This window comes from Triticum dicoccoides, chromosome 4B (assembly GCF_002162155.2).
Source record: "Triticum dicoccoides isolate Atlit2015 ecotype Zavitan chromosome 4B, WEW_v2.0, whole genome shotgun sequence".
NCBI classification, from domain to species: domain Eukaryota; kingdom Viridiplantae; phylum Streptophyta; class Magnoliopsida; order Poales; family Poaceae; genus Triticum; species Triticum dicoccoides.
The window spans coordinates 4,688,822-4,703,850 of NC_041387.1; the positions used below are offsets into that span (position 1 = coordinate 4,688,822).

At 49.4% G+C, this 15,029-nt stretch overlaps 2 protein-coding genes and 1 pseudogene across 2 annotated transcripts; 1 reads left to right on the plus strand and 2 right to left on the minus strand.

Annotated features, from left to right (window-relative positions):
* Positions 1-2,303: 2,303 nt before the first annotated feature.
* On the minus strand, positions 2,304-2,983 carry LOC119292400 (annotated as a pseudogene).
* A 1,701-nt stretch (positions 2,984-4,684) lies between these two features.
* Positions 4,685-5,335, minus strand: LOC119293153 (germin-like protein 9-3). Its single transcript, XM_037571710.1, has one exon. The coding sequence runs from the start codon at positions 5,333-5,335 to the stop codon at positions 4,685-4,687; it is 651 nt and encodes a 216-aa protein (XP_037427607.1).
* A 623-nt stretch (positions 5,336-5,958) lies between these two features.
* On the plus strand, positions 5,959-6,681 carry LOC119293154 (germin-like protein 9-1). Its single transcript, XM_037571711.1, has one exon. It carries the CDS (start codon positions 5,959-5,961, stop codon positions 6,679-6,681), a length of 723 nt encoding a protein of 240 aa, XP_037427608.1.
* The last annotated feature ends 8,348 nt before the right edge of the window (positions 6,682-15,029 follow it).

A 15,029-nucleotide genomic window follows, 5' to 3' on the forward strand; every position in this document is an offset into this window, starting at 1 on the left:
ATTGGTTGTATCAATGAAAAACATTCATGGAAGGAAAAAAGGGATAAAATAATACCATTAGCACTAGATGAACAAATTAAGCTAAGATTACATGACAGATATTGTTATTTCCTTCATTCGCTGTATATATTTGAGCTATAATCACCACACACCACGTTCCAAAATATAGTGCATATTTTGTTTTCCAAAAGTCAAGCATGTCTATGTTTGACCAAATTTAAAGAAAAAAAATTATATCAACATCCATAGAGTGTGAGTGTGTCTAAATCAGATGAAGAGTGTGGTCAAAGCTTCAGTCCTTAGTACAAGTCATGGATTGATTTTCAACTGCAAACTATTAAATACATGTGGCTGGTCTCTCCATGGATAGAGCAAACAAATTAAGTGTTGGTCAAAATAAGCCGCCCTATTCAGACACCAAACATAATTGGGAGAAGAATCCACTGAACACATGCAGGCATGTGGCACACACAAAATTCCAAAACACCTCATGCAGGTTATTTAAACGAGCAATCCCTAAATTCACTAAGCTCCCTAGGGGTTGGAGGTCTCTCAATCAATTGAGGGTCCAATTTTGGATTTGTGTCCCGATTTTGACCGGGTCATCAAGCTAGGTCCTGTAGAGGGATCAATTCTGGGTGCGTCCCATTGGTAAGTGGTTAAGTGGTGCGGTCAGGGTGGTCGGTGGAAGAATCGCTGGTCTCTCACTTTCCCCTCCCGTTCACAATGTTACACGGAGAGGCAGAACCAAGCCATGGGTTCGTCTCCTCTGCGGCGGGTTCTGCGGCGAAGGGAGAGATTGGGAGTACCCGATCTATTCCCTAGACTTGTAAAATATTAGGGGTAAGGTAATGAGTGCTGGCGTTTTGGTGGTGATGGCAGTGGCACAACAAATAAGGCTAGTCGTAGTGGGAGTAACTTAGCTAGTAACATAACACATCCCAAGACAAATTTGCTTATGTGGCAAGTAGTTAATGAGAGGAGAGATGATTGTGGTAACATAACACACCCAAGGCAAAATGAGTCAACATCTCAATTAATGAAGGCTTGCATGATATCACTCATATGTTACTACCCATTATAGAGGTATTAACATGGACTAGTAACATATGCATGTAACTAGTCTAATTTACTTCCCACTATGACTAGCCTAAGGGTACCTCGACCTCAGCATCATCTTGACATCTTCCTCGGAGGTGGCGGCAAGGTTGGAGGAGTGGCCCTTTGTCGGTCTCCTGGATCTTGCGAGGGTGAGTGCCAGGGCGGCATTGGTGGCCACTTGTGGCGGAGCGGACGGGCTCCCGGTGTTTTGTGCTCATGGATCTGGCGAGCAGGCATGCCCTCATGCGGTCGCCATGGCAGAAGTTTCCGATAATTATGTTAAGTTTGAACAAAGATTCAAAATACATTTATGCAAGCTTTCATTTTTGTAGTGATTTGTCAGCTTTTGTTTTAGTAAGCATGACTTTGACTACCAACTACAGATTTGTTTGGAATTCAAACCACTTGGGTTGAGAGCTGTATTTTTTTCGACAATAGATTACAAGCCATAGTACCAATACATAAAGGCAATTATCCTATCGAAGAAAAATGTATTGGTCGCATGCAGGTCAATCAAAAAATGTGCACAGCAGCCTACTATAGAGAACAAGTTGGGCAGAGCTCACCAAGAAAAGAAAACGTATTACTATTTTACAATGCTGGTGAAAAATGGGGCAGCAAGGTGCGCTTTATCTTCTAGCAAACTCCAAAGCACGATGGGAAATGATCGCCGAAATAACAATGAAATGGAAGCCAATTGTAAAATAACAATTACACCCTTCATTTCATAATGTAGTGGGCAGACGCTTTTCGATATTTAAGTTTAACCATCAATTAGACCAATAATACATAAACCAAGTTACTGAAAAATTATACCATTGAAAACTTCTTTCAAATACGAATTCAATGGTATCATTTTTATGACACATAACCCGCATTTTATTGGTTAAATTTATGGTCAAACTTAAATCTCGAAAATTGTGTGCGCACTACAATAGGAATGGCGCGAGTAATATAGTATGTCACATTGAAAGTAACATGACGGGGTTTACATGTAAATGAGCACAACAAAAAAAGGGAGAGTTGCATAATAGACACATGTACATTTGATGTCATAGTCTTAACAGCCAAATCAAATAATAGTTTACATGGTCACGACAAACAAATCACAAGTGGCAACAAGCATATTATTACACAATTTAAAACTCACAAGAACACAAGGTTTACTCCACCATCACTCGGGAGCTTGATGACATTATTATTCATGGTGACAGTAATACACTAACGGACCATTTCTCGGGTGGCGGAGTGAGTGCCGCCTTGAGATTTTGCACGGGGGGCACGCCAGTCTTGAATGACTTGGCGAGCACCTCATCGTCAAAGCCTGTGCCGAACATGGTAACGGGAACAGATACGGTGCCCGCGGCGGCGCTACCAAAGGCCGAGAGGGTGACTGCTGGGCTTTGCCTCGAGTTGGACTTGTATTGCACTAGACCCTTGGGGAACACAAACATGTCACCGGCGGCCAAGTCTTGCATGTAGAGCTTGTCGGTTGTGTCCACAAAGCTGACGGAGAGCGCACCGTCGAGGACAAGCAACAACTCAGCAGCGCGCGGGTGCGTGTTCGGGGACTGATGGGTTCTGAGGGGAACCTGAGCAACGCATAGGCTCATGCTCTACCCGTTAAGGGCTAGGAAGTCCATCATGGTTGCCTTGGTTAATTACAGTGAAGTTATGTGCCCCTGACATCGGCATCGGACTGGTCATGTTCATGGCGGCACGGAAGCCGATGTAGGTGAAGAAGTCACCAATGATGTTCATCGGTGCTTTCCCGTACATGTTTTTTGGGACGCCAAAGTCGGTGAGGATATCTGGGTCGCCGGCATGCCTAGACCAAAGCAACCACCACCAACACTAAGGTGTAGGAGCTCATGGAAGCCATTGAAATTGAATGCATCTGCAAGCTAAGCTAGTAACTTATCTGTGCTAAAAGAATTATTGATAGAGGCTGTGGTGAAGATGTTGGGCTTCTTGCTGTGTTATTTAGAATTTTATACACAAGAGGGCAAACTATTTTTGTGACGAAGAGTCTATGACATCTAGGGTGACGTATGAGCATTCTAGAATTGCAAGCTGTAACCAGCCAGCTAGCACACACATCTGAGGAATATTTAACTGGCCTATGTATGCAACTCTTTGGTGTCTCCAAGCATATGGATGGATATATGCCTGCAACGCAACTCAGAAACATTTGTTATCATTCTAATAAATAAAAAACTTGGGCGTTTGTGTCTCTCACTCTCAACTTGAACAATCTGAGCTGTCTGAACTGTTCAGCAAATAGCCTACAACTGTGTGTCTGTTTTAACACTGCATTATTAAGCCTTAACAATTAAATGTCACAAGAGCATGAGGTCATTTTTGTTTCTTTGTCAGGAGGTAGAAACCCCGGGCCGATGAGGTCAGTTTGTTGTCGCGTTGTGCACTCTATTGGTCCATAGTAGCGAATGTCACAATTGCGTGAATTTTGTGGCGACCTCAATTAGAACGCTACTAAGCCACCCAAAAGAATATTGTCCTTATAATCTATTAAATGTATTAAGGCTACCTGCTATTGACAATGAGATGCATTCGATCTATTGCACGCACTTGTGCATAATTTATTTTTATTTCTATTTTGTGGGGAACATTATTGTAGTTTTTTTCTTGGTGCTCATTTTTGCGAGTGGGATTTTCTTTGATGTCATGAGTAATTATTTATATGTTGACTAACAAACAAACAAAAAACTTTCCTGTCATATACCCTAAACTAGGAAATGGTTGGTCAACTCAAAAAACAAAACAAAAATGGTTGGCATTGGCCACCTGAAATTGTCAATATTAAGATAGTAAGTGTGGTTCAGTAGACCTGGAAAAAAATCTTGGTCTATTACTCATAAATGTGAGATCATAATTTTTGCATCACTTTTTGTTTGCATGAATCTTAAAATCTGATCCCGAAAAATTGCAAAACACTATATGAAGAGCTTTTATAATTTACCTGCAGAAAAATATATTCTACACCTCTCTCTCTCTCTCTCTCTCTCTCTCTCTCTCTCTCTCTCTCTCACACACACACACACACACACACACACACACACAGCGCCTCAAACTCCAAAAGCACCTCGTGGAGTTTTTAGTTTAGTGAGCATCAAAAACTCGAAAACACGGGATGGTGAAGCGTCAAAAGCAGCACCAGCTTATCGCACGGCGGAGTTAGGCCATCTTTGGCGCTGAAATAATAACGAAATGGAACCACAACACTACTCAACTGTATAATTACTATAATAGTCACACACTCATACTGAAAGTAACATGATAGAGTTTACATGTAACAATGCAAGGAAAAAGAATAGAGTTGCATAACAGACACAAGTGTATTTGATGGCACATTCTTCACAGCATGATTAAATAAAATTTGACATGATCACAATATCAACTCACAAACCACAAAAAGCATATTATTACAAGTCACAACAATCACAACTCAAACTAACAATACAACCGGGATATGACACTATCATGCGCTAGCATGGTGGCCTTATTTGTTCACGGCAGGGGCGACACAGTGACGAAGAACAAGAGCGACAAGAGCACAAATGAATCACTTCTTGGGTGGTGGAGTGAGCGCTGCCTTGAGCTTCTGCACCGTCCAAAAGTCAGTCTTGAACGACTTGGCAAGCACAACGCCGTCAATGCCGGTGCCGAACACGGAGGCAGGCACATTCACGGTGCCAGGGGCGGCGCTGCCAAAGGCCGAGAACGCGGTGGCAGGGTTGGGGCCCTGGTTGTACTGGTAGTGGACGAGGCCCTTGGGGAACACAAATAAGTCGCCGGCCATGAGGTCCTGTGTGTAGAGCTTACCGGCAGTGTCAACAAACCCGACGGAGAGCGCGCCGCTCTGGACAAACAGCAACTCAGCGGCGCGCGGGTGGGTGTGCGGCGGGTTGACGTATCCGGAGGGGAACACGAGCATGGCATAGGATACACTCTGCCCGTTGAGCGCAGGGAACACCCCCATATTGGCCTTGATCACAACGAAATACTGTGGAGGCCACGGCATTGTCTCGTTTGCGGCGCGGAAGTCAGTGTAGGTGAAGAAGTCACCAGTGATGTTCGTCGGCGGCATGCCAACCATCGGCGCCGGCACAATGAAGTCACCAAGGATGTCTGGGTCGCCGGCCACGGCGGCCAGCGGTGCCCAGACCAATGCAACCACCACCAACACCAAAGAGTAGTAGTTCATGGACGCCATTGAAGCTGAATGTAGCTACAAGGTTGCTAAGAGAGTGATGGGTGGAGGGTGTGGTTGTGAGATGCGGTGAAGATCTTGCAGATCTGCTTGTGTTATTTATACAGAAAATCGATCGAGACATATGATGAAGACCAAAGCTGCAACACGCATGCACCCACGCACGTACCCACGCATGCACGCACGCACGCTAGGGCTAATTGGCACATCTCTGAGGAAGAATTAACCGGCCAGTGTCATGCAACTCTTTGGTATCCCCAACCATGCATATGGACATCAGGACATACATGCATGCAAATTAGGAAAAAGAATTAGCATTCTGATCAAAACTTTGGTACTTTGTGTCTCACTCTGGACTTGGTAAATTACAGCTGTACGACTTGTCCACCAAAACCCTGCAAATAATATGTAATGTAACACTGGATTTAGTATTATCAAAGCTTCATCGATGCTTACAAATTTGCTAGTTACCTGTCAAACATTGGAAACAACAATGGCAATGGGGAGCTAAATTTGCTCCAGCTGGAAATGTCCTCTTGACGGCTCTTCCAATGCCCCGGCGACTCCTACAAATAGCCTGCAGCCGGCGACCTCCACCGATCACAAAACCATACAACTCAGCGAAAATGGCGCCAGCGTCTCTTATTACACTGCTCGTCATCCTCTCCGTGGCCTTCGTCGCCCACGCCAGCGACCCGGACATCCTCACCGACTTCATCGTGCCCCCGGGCACCAACGCGTCCGTGCTCGACGGCGCCTTCTTCACCTACACCGGCCTCATCGCCGGCAACTCCGCCGACCCGGCCAAGTTCACCGTGTCCAAGGCCACCACGGCCGAGTTCCCCGCGCTGCTGGGCCAGTCCGTCTCCTACGCCGCCCTCGTCTTCGGCCCCGGCACCGTCAACCCGCCGCACGTCCACCCCAGGGCCTCGGAGCTGCTCTACGTGGTGCAGGGCCCGCTGCTGGTGGGCCTGGTCGACGAGACCAAAAACGAGCTCTATGCGCAGACGCTGCAGACGGGCGACATGTTTGTGTTCCCCAAGGGCATGGTGCACTTCCAGTTCAACGGCGGCGAGCACGTGGCGCGCGCCTTCTCCGCCTTCGGCAGCGCCAGCCCCGGCACCGTCTCGCTGCCCGTAACGCTCTTCGAGTCCGGCATCCCGGACGCCGTCCTCGAGAAGTCGCTCCACGTCGACGAGGCCACTGTGCATGCGCTCGAGCACGCCCTCGCGCCGCCCGCTCCTGCTCCCGCTCCCGATTCCCCACCGGCGCCCAAGAATGGTGCCGCCTCGCCAGTGCCAGCATGCCTCTCGCTCCTGGTTGGCTTCGCCGCCGCATTGTTGCTTTGATTTGGGATGCTGTGAGAGCCGTGGTTTCATCTTGTTGTCCGTTATTCACGACCTTATTTCAAAAGTACTTACGATCGTGAATAAGCTATTTAATGTATCCGATGAATTTTGAATATTCTGCTGATTTTTAAATAACTATGCACCTGAGTAGTTCTTTTAGATGAATTTTGAAGTTGACATGAAGATGCATAAATTTGGGGCGGTTGAGTCTATAATTTGGGTTAACTCATGTTTGGATTTAAGATGATTCTTCAACATTTCTATAATTCTCTAGTGAATGAATCATATAATTACCGGAATATAAGTGCATTGTCCACCTTATTGTATCATTTCTTGTGTTGTGCAGAGATGGTTGATGCCGATGGTTGTTGTATTTCATCATCTGTTGTTTTGAACGATTCATTTTTTCGATTCAATTTTTCCTTTTTTCTCTGCCTAGGCATAGCTTCAGTCTTGTATGACTGGTTTGTGCAAATGTAATCTTTTTTGTGTATGTGTTGATGTTAGTTATGTGCATTTTAATCGTGTAGAGATTGGTTGTGTGATCATTGTGTTTGTATCCTCGTGATGCTAAATTATGTGTTAATTAAAAGCACCATTTATATGTAAAATGTTTGTCATAAACACGTATATGTAAATCTTTGACAATATAAACGTTATACCTAGTCATATATCATAAATCTTTGACAAGATATTCGTTAGATGATGCACTTTAGAGCTCTGCACCAAATAAAAGAAATTTGGACAAACATATAAATTTTATAAATATTTTTTATGAGAAACACAATACATACACAGATGCTCACACACACACACACACACACACACACACACACACACCCTATCCTATGAGCATTTTCGAGAGACTGAGCCAGCGGATCTTGATATTAAAAAAGTCGTCATAGACACCTTCTAGTTGATAGACATGCTATACCATTGAAAGAATAGTGTGGGGGAAAGCTAGAATGAATCCAGGGGGGAAATGTGATCACCCGTGATAAGTCTAGGACCTGAATCCCGATGGGCAGATTATTCTCAGTTCATAATTTCATAAAAGTGTGTCACTAGATCTCAGTCGATTGAGACTTAATGAAGTCATGAATGTTAATTAATTTCGTACGTTGTTCATGGTCTATGACTATCTCCAGGGTGTGTTGAGTTAACACGTACGATCGAGGAGCAACTCTGAGATATTTGGAGATGCTACTAGAATCATAGTCGAAGGAGAAACCGGCGCTCCTGGTGGGGCTAAACAACTCGCCTCCTTTATGGACGGTCTTGTTCCTCATGTCAACGGCGAGCACCCATACCGGGAGGCCTGTGTCGCGGTAGTCAGCCTTGGTGAGGAAGTACACAATGCCGTCCTCTTGCAGGCTCAGCTTGGGCAGGCCAATGTGGGGAGCTACGGTACCATCAATGTCTGGTCGCAACTCAGAGGAGTCGAGCTCGTAATCGATGCGCCACTCCTCCGGAGACAAGCTAGTACCACGAATGCCGATGCTCCACATCGCGGCCTTCCAGCCATGCGCGCTGGGCTGTAGGTCGACGTACTTGATTATGGAGCCACCGAGGACGGCCACGTCCCGGGTAGACGCGTCGGTCGGCTCCACCGGCGGCGGCAGTGGCAAGAAGCGGAGTGTGGGGCGCTCGTCGAGCACGTCGGAGAAGACGATGGTGCCTGAGAGGTTCACCCAGGCCACCGTGCCCTTGTCTCCTCCGATGACGATCGTCTTGTGCGTGTAGTTGTCGGGGAGTGGCTCGAGGACCGCCACCGGCTGCTTGCTCCAGGCGCCGGTGTCGGAGTGGTACAGCCAGAGATGGGAAGGGTTGTCGAACCCGAACCAACGAGACTGGGCGGCAATGACGTAGCCGCAGTTGCTGCTGCTCCTGCAGTCGTGGCCGCCGGCTCCATCGTCATGGCGGCCGCGGCGGCACTGCCGCACGATGGCGGCCGTGCCGTCGATAAAGCAGTGGTGGTGGCCGGGGTGCGGGAGGTGCACCAGCGAGGGGCCGCGGGCGTCGTACACAAACAACTCCTCTCGCTTGCTGTCGTCGTAGAGCACGGCGCCGAGCGGTGTGTCGCCGATGAGGACGCGTATGAGGGCGAGGCTCCCGTCCGCCTCCGTGGCGACGATTTCCGGCGGGTCGGCGAACACGGGGTTGCCCAGGCCGACGGCGTAAACGCACAGGTAGGAGACCCGCGGCGGGTGGACGGCGCAGAAGGTGACCTTGATGCTGCTGCCCTCGAGCTCGGGGTCCGCGATCTCGCAGGTCGCGGTGGTGGCATTGTCGCGGTTGGCCAAGTAGGCGTACGGCTCGAGAAGGACGAAGGGCGGCCGCTCGCCGCCCTTGTCCTCGTCGGGGTAGCCGTGGGCAGGCGGGGTCAGGGACGGGCAGTCCTTGAGGTTTATGTGCCTGCGGATGATCGGCCGTTCGTCTACTCCTGCATGGTGGCCATGAGCAGCAGCAGCAGCGAGATCCATCGACCCCAGATCCAGGTGTTCGTCCTGGGTGTGCATGGATCAATCCCACATCGGCTGGCTCTTGTTGGGTGTGTGCACAGATTTAAGTAGGGGGAGGGAGTCGGAGGTGGAGACCGATCCGAGATGAGATTGCAATCAGAGTCGGAGTCGGATTCGGAGTGAGACTGGTGGGGAGCAAACCAAGGCGCCAGCCGCCTCTTCCTCCTCTTTCTATCATTATTTCAAGACTGAGACTGTTGGGTCAACCATAGTCTTCGGTTGCATGCACGCGGCACCAGCCGCAGTAGCTTCCTTGGCTTTACGAAGGTAGCGACTAATCGGTTGAACGGTGTAGCTGAACATGTCGTAAAACCCACTCAACAGCATTTATGTAAGGTCCCAACATATTAAATGGAGTGGTTGTCCTGCACAAAACTGTACATGAACTGCACCGAAAAAAGTTGAACGGTGTCATTCTTAAAATTGATTTTGTGAAAGCCTACGGTAAAGTTAAGTGTCCCTTCCTGTTGCAACGCATGAAGGGGTTTTCACAAAAATGGTGTCGCTGGGTAGAGAGCTTTGTCTCTGGAGGTAGTGTGGCCATAAAAGTTAACGATGATGTTGGCAACTATTTTCAGACAAGGAAGGGGCTTCGTCAAGGCGACCCCGCATCTGCTATTTTGTTTAACATTGTGGCCGGCATGCTAGCTACCCTTATTGAGCGGACCAAGCTGGATGGGCAAATTAGTGGGGTCATTCCACACTTGGTAGAAGATGGTCTATCTATTCTACAATATGCGGATGGCATGATACTATTCATGGATCATGCTCTAGATAAGGCAAGAAATCTCAAGCTGCTCTTATGTGCTTTTGAGGAACTTTCTGGCTAATTTTCATAAGAGCAAACTTGTTTGCTTTGGCGATGCTGCAGAATCAGCACCTGAGTATGCTGAGATTTTTGGATGCCAGCTCGGGCAGTTTCCGATTCGGTATCTGGGTGTTTCCATACACTATCGGCGTTTTACTATCGCTGAGTGGAAGCATGTGTAAGAGAGACTTGAGAAACGTTTAGCCAGTTGGAAGGCCAAACTCTTGTCTACGGGGGGCGATTGATCTTAATCAATTCTGTCCTAAGCAACATGTAATCAATTCTGTTCTAAGCAATATGATTTTATATATGTTGTCATTCTTCCACCTGCCAAAAGGGGTTCTACAACGTCTACACTATTTTAGATCTGGATTTTTTTGGCAATGTGATAATGAAACCAAGAAATATCGACTGGCTAGGTGAAGCGTATTATGCAGACCTAAAAGTCAAGGGGGTCTGGGAATTTAGGACCTTGAGATTAAAAACATTGCTCTTCTCAGCAAGTGGGTTTATAAACTACTCACTGAGAATGTAGTATGGCAGGAAATCATTCGCAACAAGTATGTGGGATCCAATGTCATTTCTCAAATTCATTGGAAACCTGGGGATTCACATTTTTGGAGTGGTGTCATGAAGGCCAAGGAATTCTTCTTTCAATTTGGGACCTTCTCGGTTAGGGACGGTTCTCAGGTTCGTTTCTGGGAACAACTCACTAATGGTGTAATATCCGAGCTTGTACCGGATTTATCAATCGGCCAAGGTTTTACAAGTGTTCACATAATTTTTAAAATGCTCGCACAATTTCGAAATGTTAATTTGGAAATTAAAATATGTTTTCTAAATTAAAATACCGCCACTTCCTCACCCATGTCGCATATGACATGCATGCATGCATGCAAACCAGCATGAACACCACTACAACTAACTGTTTGTAGCGGGAAACCCCAGACAATGCACTACTACGTCACACCGAGCGGCGGCATCACTCCTTTCGCAGGCCACCGCCGCACCATCATTGACACGCAGCGCAGCCACGCCATGCTGCCGTAGGCCCTACCGCCCTAGACTCTTACTCCATCGCAAGAGCAAGCAGGTCGGCCGCTGCCCCAATCTGGACACCAGAGGCCACGCAAGAGCATCGATGCAGCCCAGGTCGCCCATCACACCAACTACACGCCGCTGCGAGATTCCCTATCAGCGAGCCGATCAGTCAGGTGAAGGACCAAGCGCCGCTGGCGGCAGCTATGCTCGGAGGGTGCTACCGGCGACGGAGAGGTGTAGGGTGTGGAAGAGGCGAGTCATCCTAGGATGCAACGGCAAAATCCGGCCATCAACATGGCTCCTGACGCCAGCTGAAAATGTGTTTTATATGCGTTGTTGAACTTAATGTGATATGTTGTAAACTGCACTACAGATGCAACCCGTTGATGAGGGGGGCCAAGGTGGCCGACCGCACAGGGCTCATATTTTTTTGGGCCCCTGGTCCAGGAAATAATACGTAGTTATGTATATAAAAGATTAAAAAATGCCCCAATCAATACATGCACCTTCCACATGCCGGCAACACCTTTCAACACACTAGTGTTTTTGATTTGAAACAAAACCAGTGCATGGACGTATACGGCAGCCTGCATGTTAGTTTCCGTGACTCCCGCTTAGCCCTCCCATTCCAGTCACACGTAACTGTTTAGCTCTGGTTAGCCATCGTTAGAGCATCTCCAACAGGCGCGCTAAAAAACGCGCCCGTGCGGTAAGATTGCTTTTTAGCGCACGCCGATCAATTCGCGCGCTCCAGCAGGGCTCTTTGCCATCAGCATCAGCAGCGGACGGCAAAGGCCTGCCGTTAACCACCTAACGGAGTAACAACGCATTTATTACCGTCCGTCTTCTTTGCCGTCCGCTGCTGATGGCAAAGGCCCCTTTGCCGTCAGCTGCCCGAAGCAGACGGCAACGCAGCTCTTTGCCGTCCCCTACTTTGCCGTCACCTTTTGCCGTCCGCGGCTGACGGCAAAGGTCTTTGCCGTCCGCCATCCATGCCTTTGCCGTCCGCCGTGGCAGATGGCAAAGTAGCAGATTCCTGTAGTGATGTTAGTTTCCGTGACTCCCGCTTAGCCCTCCCATTCCAGTCACACGTAACTGTTTAGCTCTGGTTAGCCATCGTTAGAGCATCTCCAACAGGCGCGCTAAAAGACGCGCCCGTGCGGTAAAATTGCTTTTTAGCGCACGCCGATCAATTTCGCGCGCTCCAGCAGGGCTCTTTGCCATCAGCATCAGCAGCGGACGACAAAGGCCTGCCGTTAACCACCTAACGGAGTAACAACGCATTTATTACCGTCCGTCTTCTTTGCCGTCCGCTGCTGATGGCAAAGGCCCCTTTGCCGTCAGCTGCCCGAAGCAGACGACAACGCAGCTCTTTGCCGTCCCCTGCTTTGCCGTCACCTTTTGCCGTCCACGGCTGACGGCAAAGTTCTTTGCCGTCCGCCATCCATGCCTTTGCCGTCCGCCGTGGCAGATGGCAAAGTAGCAGATTCCTGTAGTGATGTTAGTTTCCGTGACTCCCGGTTAGCCCTCCCATTCCAGTCACACGTAACTGTTTAGCTCTGGTTAGCCATCGTTAGAGCATCTCCAACAGGCGCGCTAAAAGACGCGCCCGTGCGGTAAAATTGCTTTTTAGCGCACGCCGATCAATTTCGCGCGCTCCAGCAGGGCTCTTTGCCATCAGCATCAGCAGCGGACGGCAAAGGCCTGCCGTTAACCACCTAACAGAGTAACAACGCATTTATTACCGTTCGTCTTCTTTGCCGTCCGCTGCTGATGGCAAAGGCCCCTTTGCCGTCAGCTGCCCGAAGCAGACGGCAACGCAGCTCTTTGCCATCGCCTACTTTGCCGTCACCTTCTGCCGTCCACGGCTGACGGCAAAGTTCTTTGCCGTCCGCCATCCATGCCTTTGCCGTCCGCCGTGGCAGATGGCAAAGTAGCAGATTCCTGTAGTGATGTTAGTTTCCGTGACTCCCGCTTAGCCCTCCCATTCCAGTCACACGTAACTGTTTAGCTCTGGTTAGCCATCGTTAGAGCATCTCCAACAGGCGCGCTAAAAGACGCGCCCGTGCGGTAAAATTGCTTTTTAGCGCACGCCGATCAATTTCGCGTGCTCCAGCAGGGCTCTTTGCCATCAGCATCAGCAGCGGACGACAAAGGCCTGCCGTTAACCACCTAACGGAGTAACAACGCATTTATTACCGTCCGTCTTCTTTGCCGTCCGCTGCTGATGGCAAAGGCCCCTTTGCCGTCAGCTGCCCGAAGCAGACGACAACGCAGCTCTTTGCCGTCCCCTGCTTTGCCGTCACCTTTTGCCGTCCACGGCTGACGGCAAAGTTCTTTGCCGTCCGCCATCCATGCCTTTGCCGTCCGCCGTGGCAGATGGCAAAGTAGCAGATTCCTGTAGTGATGTTAGTTTCCGTGACTCCCGGTTAGCCCTCCCATTCCAGTCACACGTAACTGTTTAGCTCTGGTTAGCCATCGTTAGAGCATCTCCAACAGGCGCGCTAAAAGACGCGCCCGTGCGGTAAAATTGCTTTTTAGCGCACGCCGATCAATTTCGCGCGCTCCAGCAGGGCTCTTTGCCATCAGCATCAGCAGCGGACGGCAAAGGCCTGCCGTTAACCACCTAACAGAGTAACAACGCATTTATTACCGTTCGTCTTCTTTGCCGTCCGCTGCTGATGGCAAAGGCCCCTTTGCCGTCAGCTGCCCGAAGCAGACGGCAACGCAGCTCTTTGCCATCGCCTACTTTGCCGTCACCTTCTGCCGTCCACGGCTGACGGCAAAGTTCTTTGCCGTCCGCCATCCATGCCTTTGCCGTCCGCCGTGGCAGATGGCAAAGTAGCAGATTCCTGTAGTGATGTTAGTTTCCGTGACTCCCGCTTAGCCCTCCCATTCCAGTCACACGTAACTGTTTAGCTCTGGTTAGCCATCGTTAGAGCATCTCCAACAGGCGCGCTAAAAGACGCGCCCGTGCGGTAAAATTGCTTTTTAGCGCACGCCGATCAATTTCGCGCGCTCCAGCAGGGCTCTTTGCCATCAGCATTAGCAGCGGACGGCAAAGGCCTGCCGTTAACCACCTAACGGAGTAACAACGCATTTATTACCGTCCGTCTTCTTTGCCGTCCGCTGCTGATGGCAAAGGCCCCTTTGCCGTCAGCTGCCCGAAGCAGACGGCAACGCAGCTCTTTGCCGTCCCCTGCTTTGCCGTCACCTTTTGCCGTCCACGGCTGACGGCAAAGTTCTTTGCCGTCCGCCATCCATGCCTTTGCCGTCCGTGGTGGCAGATGGCAAAGTAGCAGATTCCTGTAGTGATGTTAGTTTCCGTGACTCCCGCTTAGCCCTCCCATTCCAGTCACACGTAACTGTTTAGCTCTGGTTAGCCATCGTTAGAGCATCTCCAACAGGCGCGCTAAAAGACGCGCCCGTGCGGTAAAATTGCTTTTTAGCGCACGCCGATCAATTTCGCGCGCTCCAGCAGGGCTCTTTGCCATCAGCATCAGCAGCGGACGGCAAAGGCCTGCCGTTAACCACCTAACAGAGTAACAACGCATTTATTACCGTTCGTCTTCTTTGCCGTCCGCTGCTGATGGCAAAGGCCCCTTTGCCGTCAGCTGCCCGAAGCAGACGGCAACGCAGCTCATTGCCGTCGCCTACTTTGCCGTCACCTTTTGCCGTCCACGGCTGACGGCAAAGTTCTTTGCCGTCCGCCATCCATGCCTTTGCCGTCCGCCGTGGCAGATGGCAAAGTAGCAGATTCCTGTAGTGATGTTAGTTTCCGTGACTCCCGCTTAGCCCTCCCATTCCAGTCACACGTAACTGTTTAGCTCTGGTTAGCCATCGTTAGAGCATCTCCAACAGGCGCGCTAAAAGACGCGCCCGTGCGGTAAAATTGCTTTTTAGCGCACGCCGATCAATTTCGCGCGCTCCAGCAGGGCTCTTTGCCATCAGCATCAGCAGCGGACGGCAAAGGCCTG

Excerpts from the sequence above, each read along its gene's own strand:
- LOC119293153 (XM_037571710.1), bottom strand. The coding sequence starts at position 5,335 with ATGGCGTCCATGAACTACTACTCTTTGGTGTTGGTGGTGGTTGCATTG.
- LOC119293154 (XM_037571711.1), top strand. The coding sequence starts at position 5,959 with ATGGCGCCAGCGTCTCTTATTACACTGCTCGTCATCCTCTCCGTGGCC.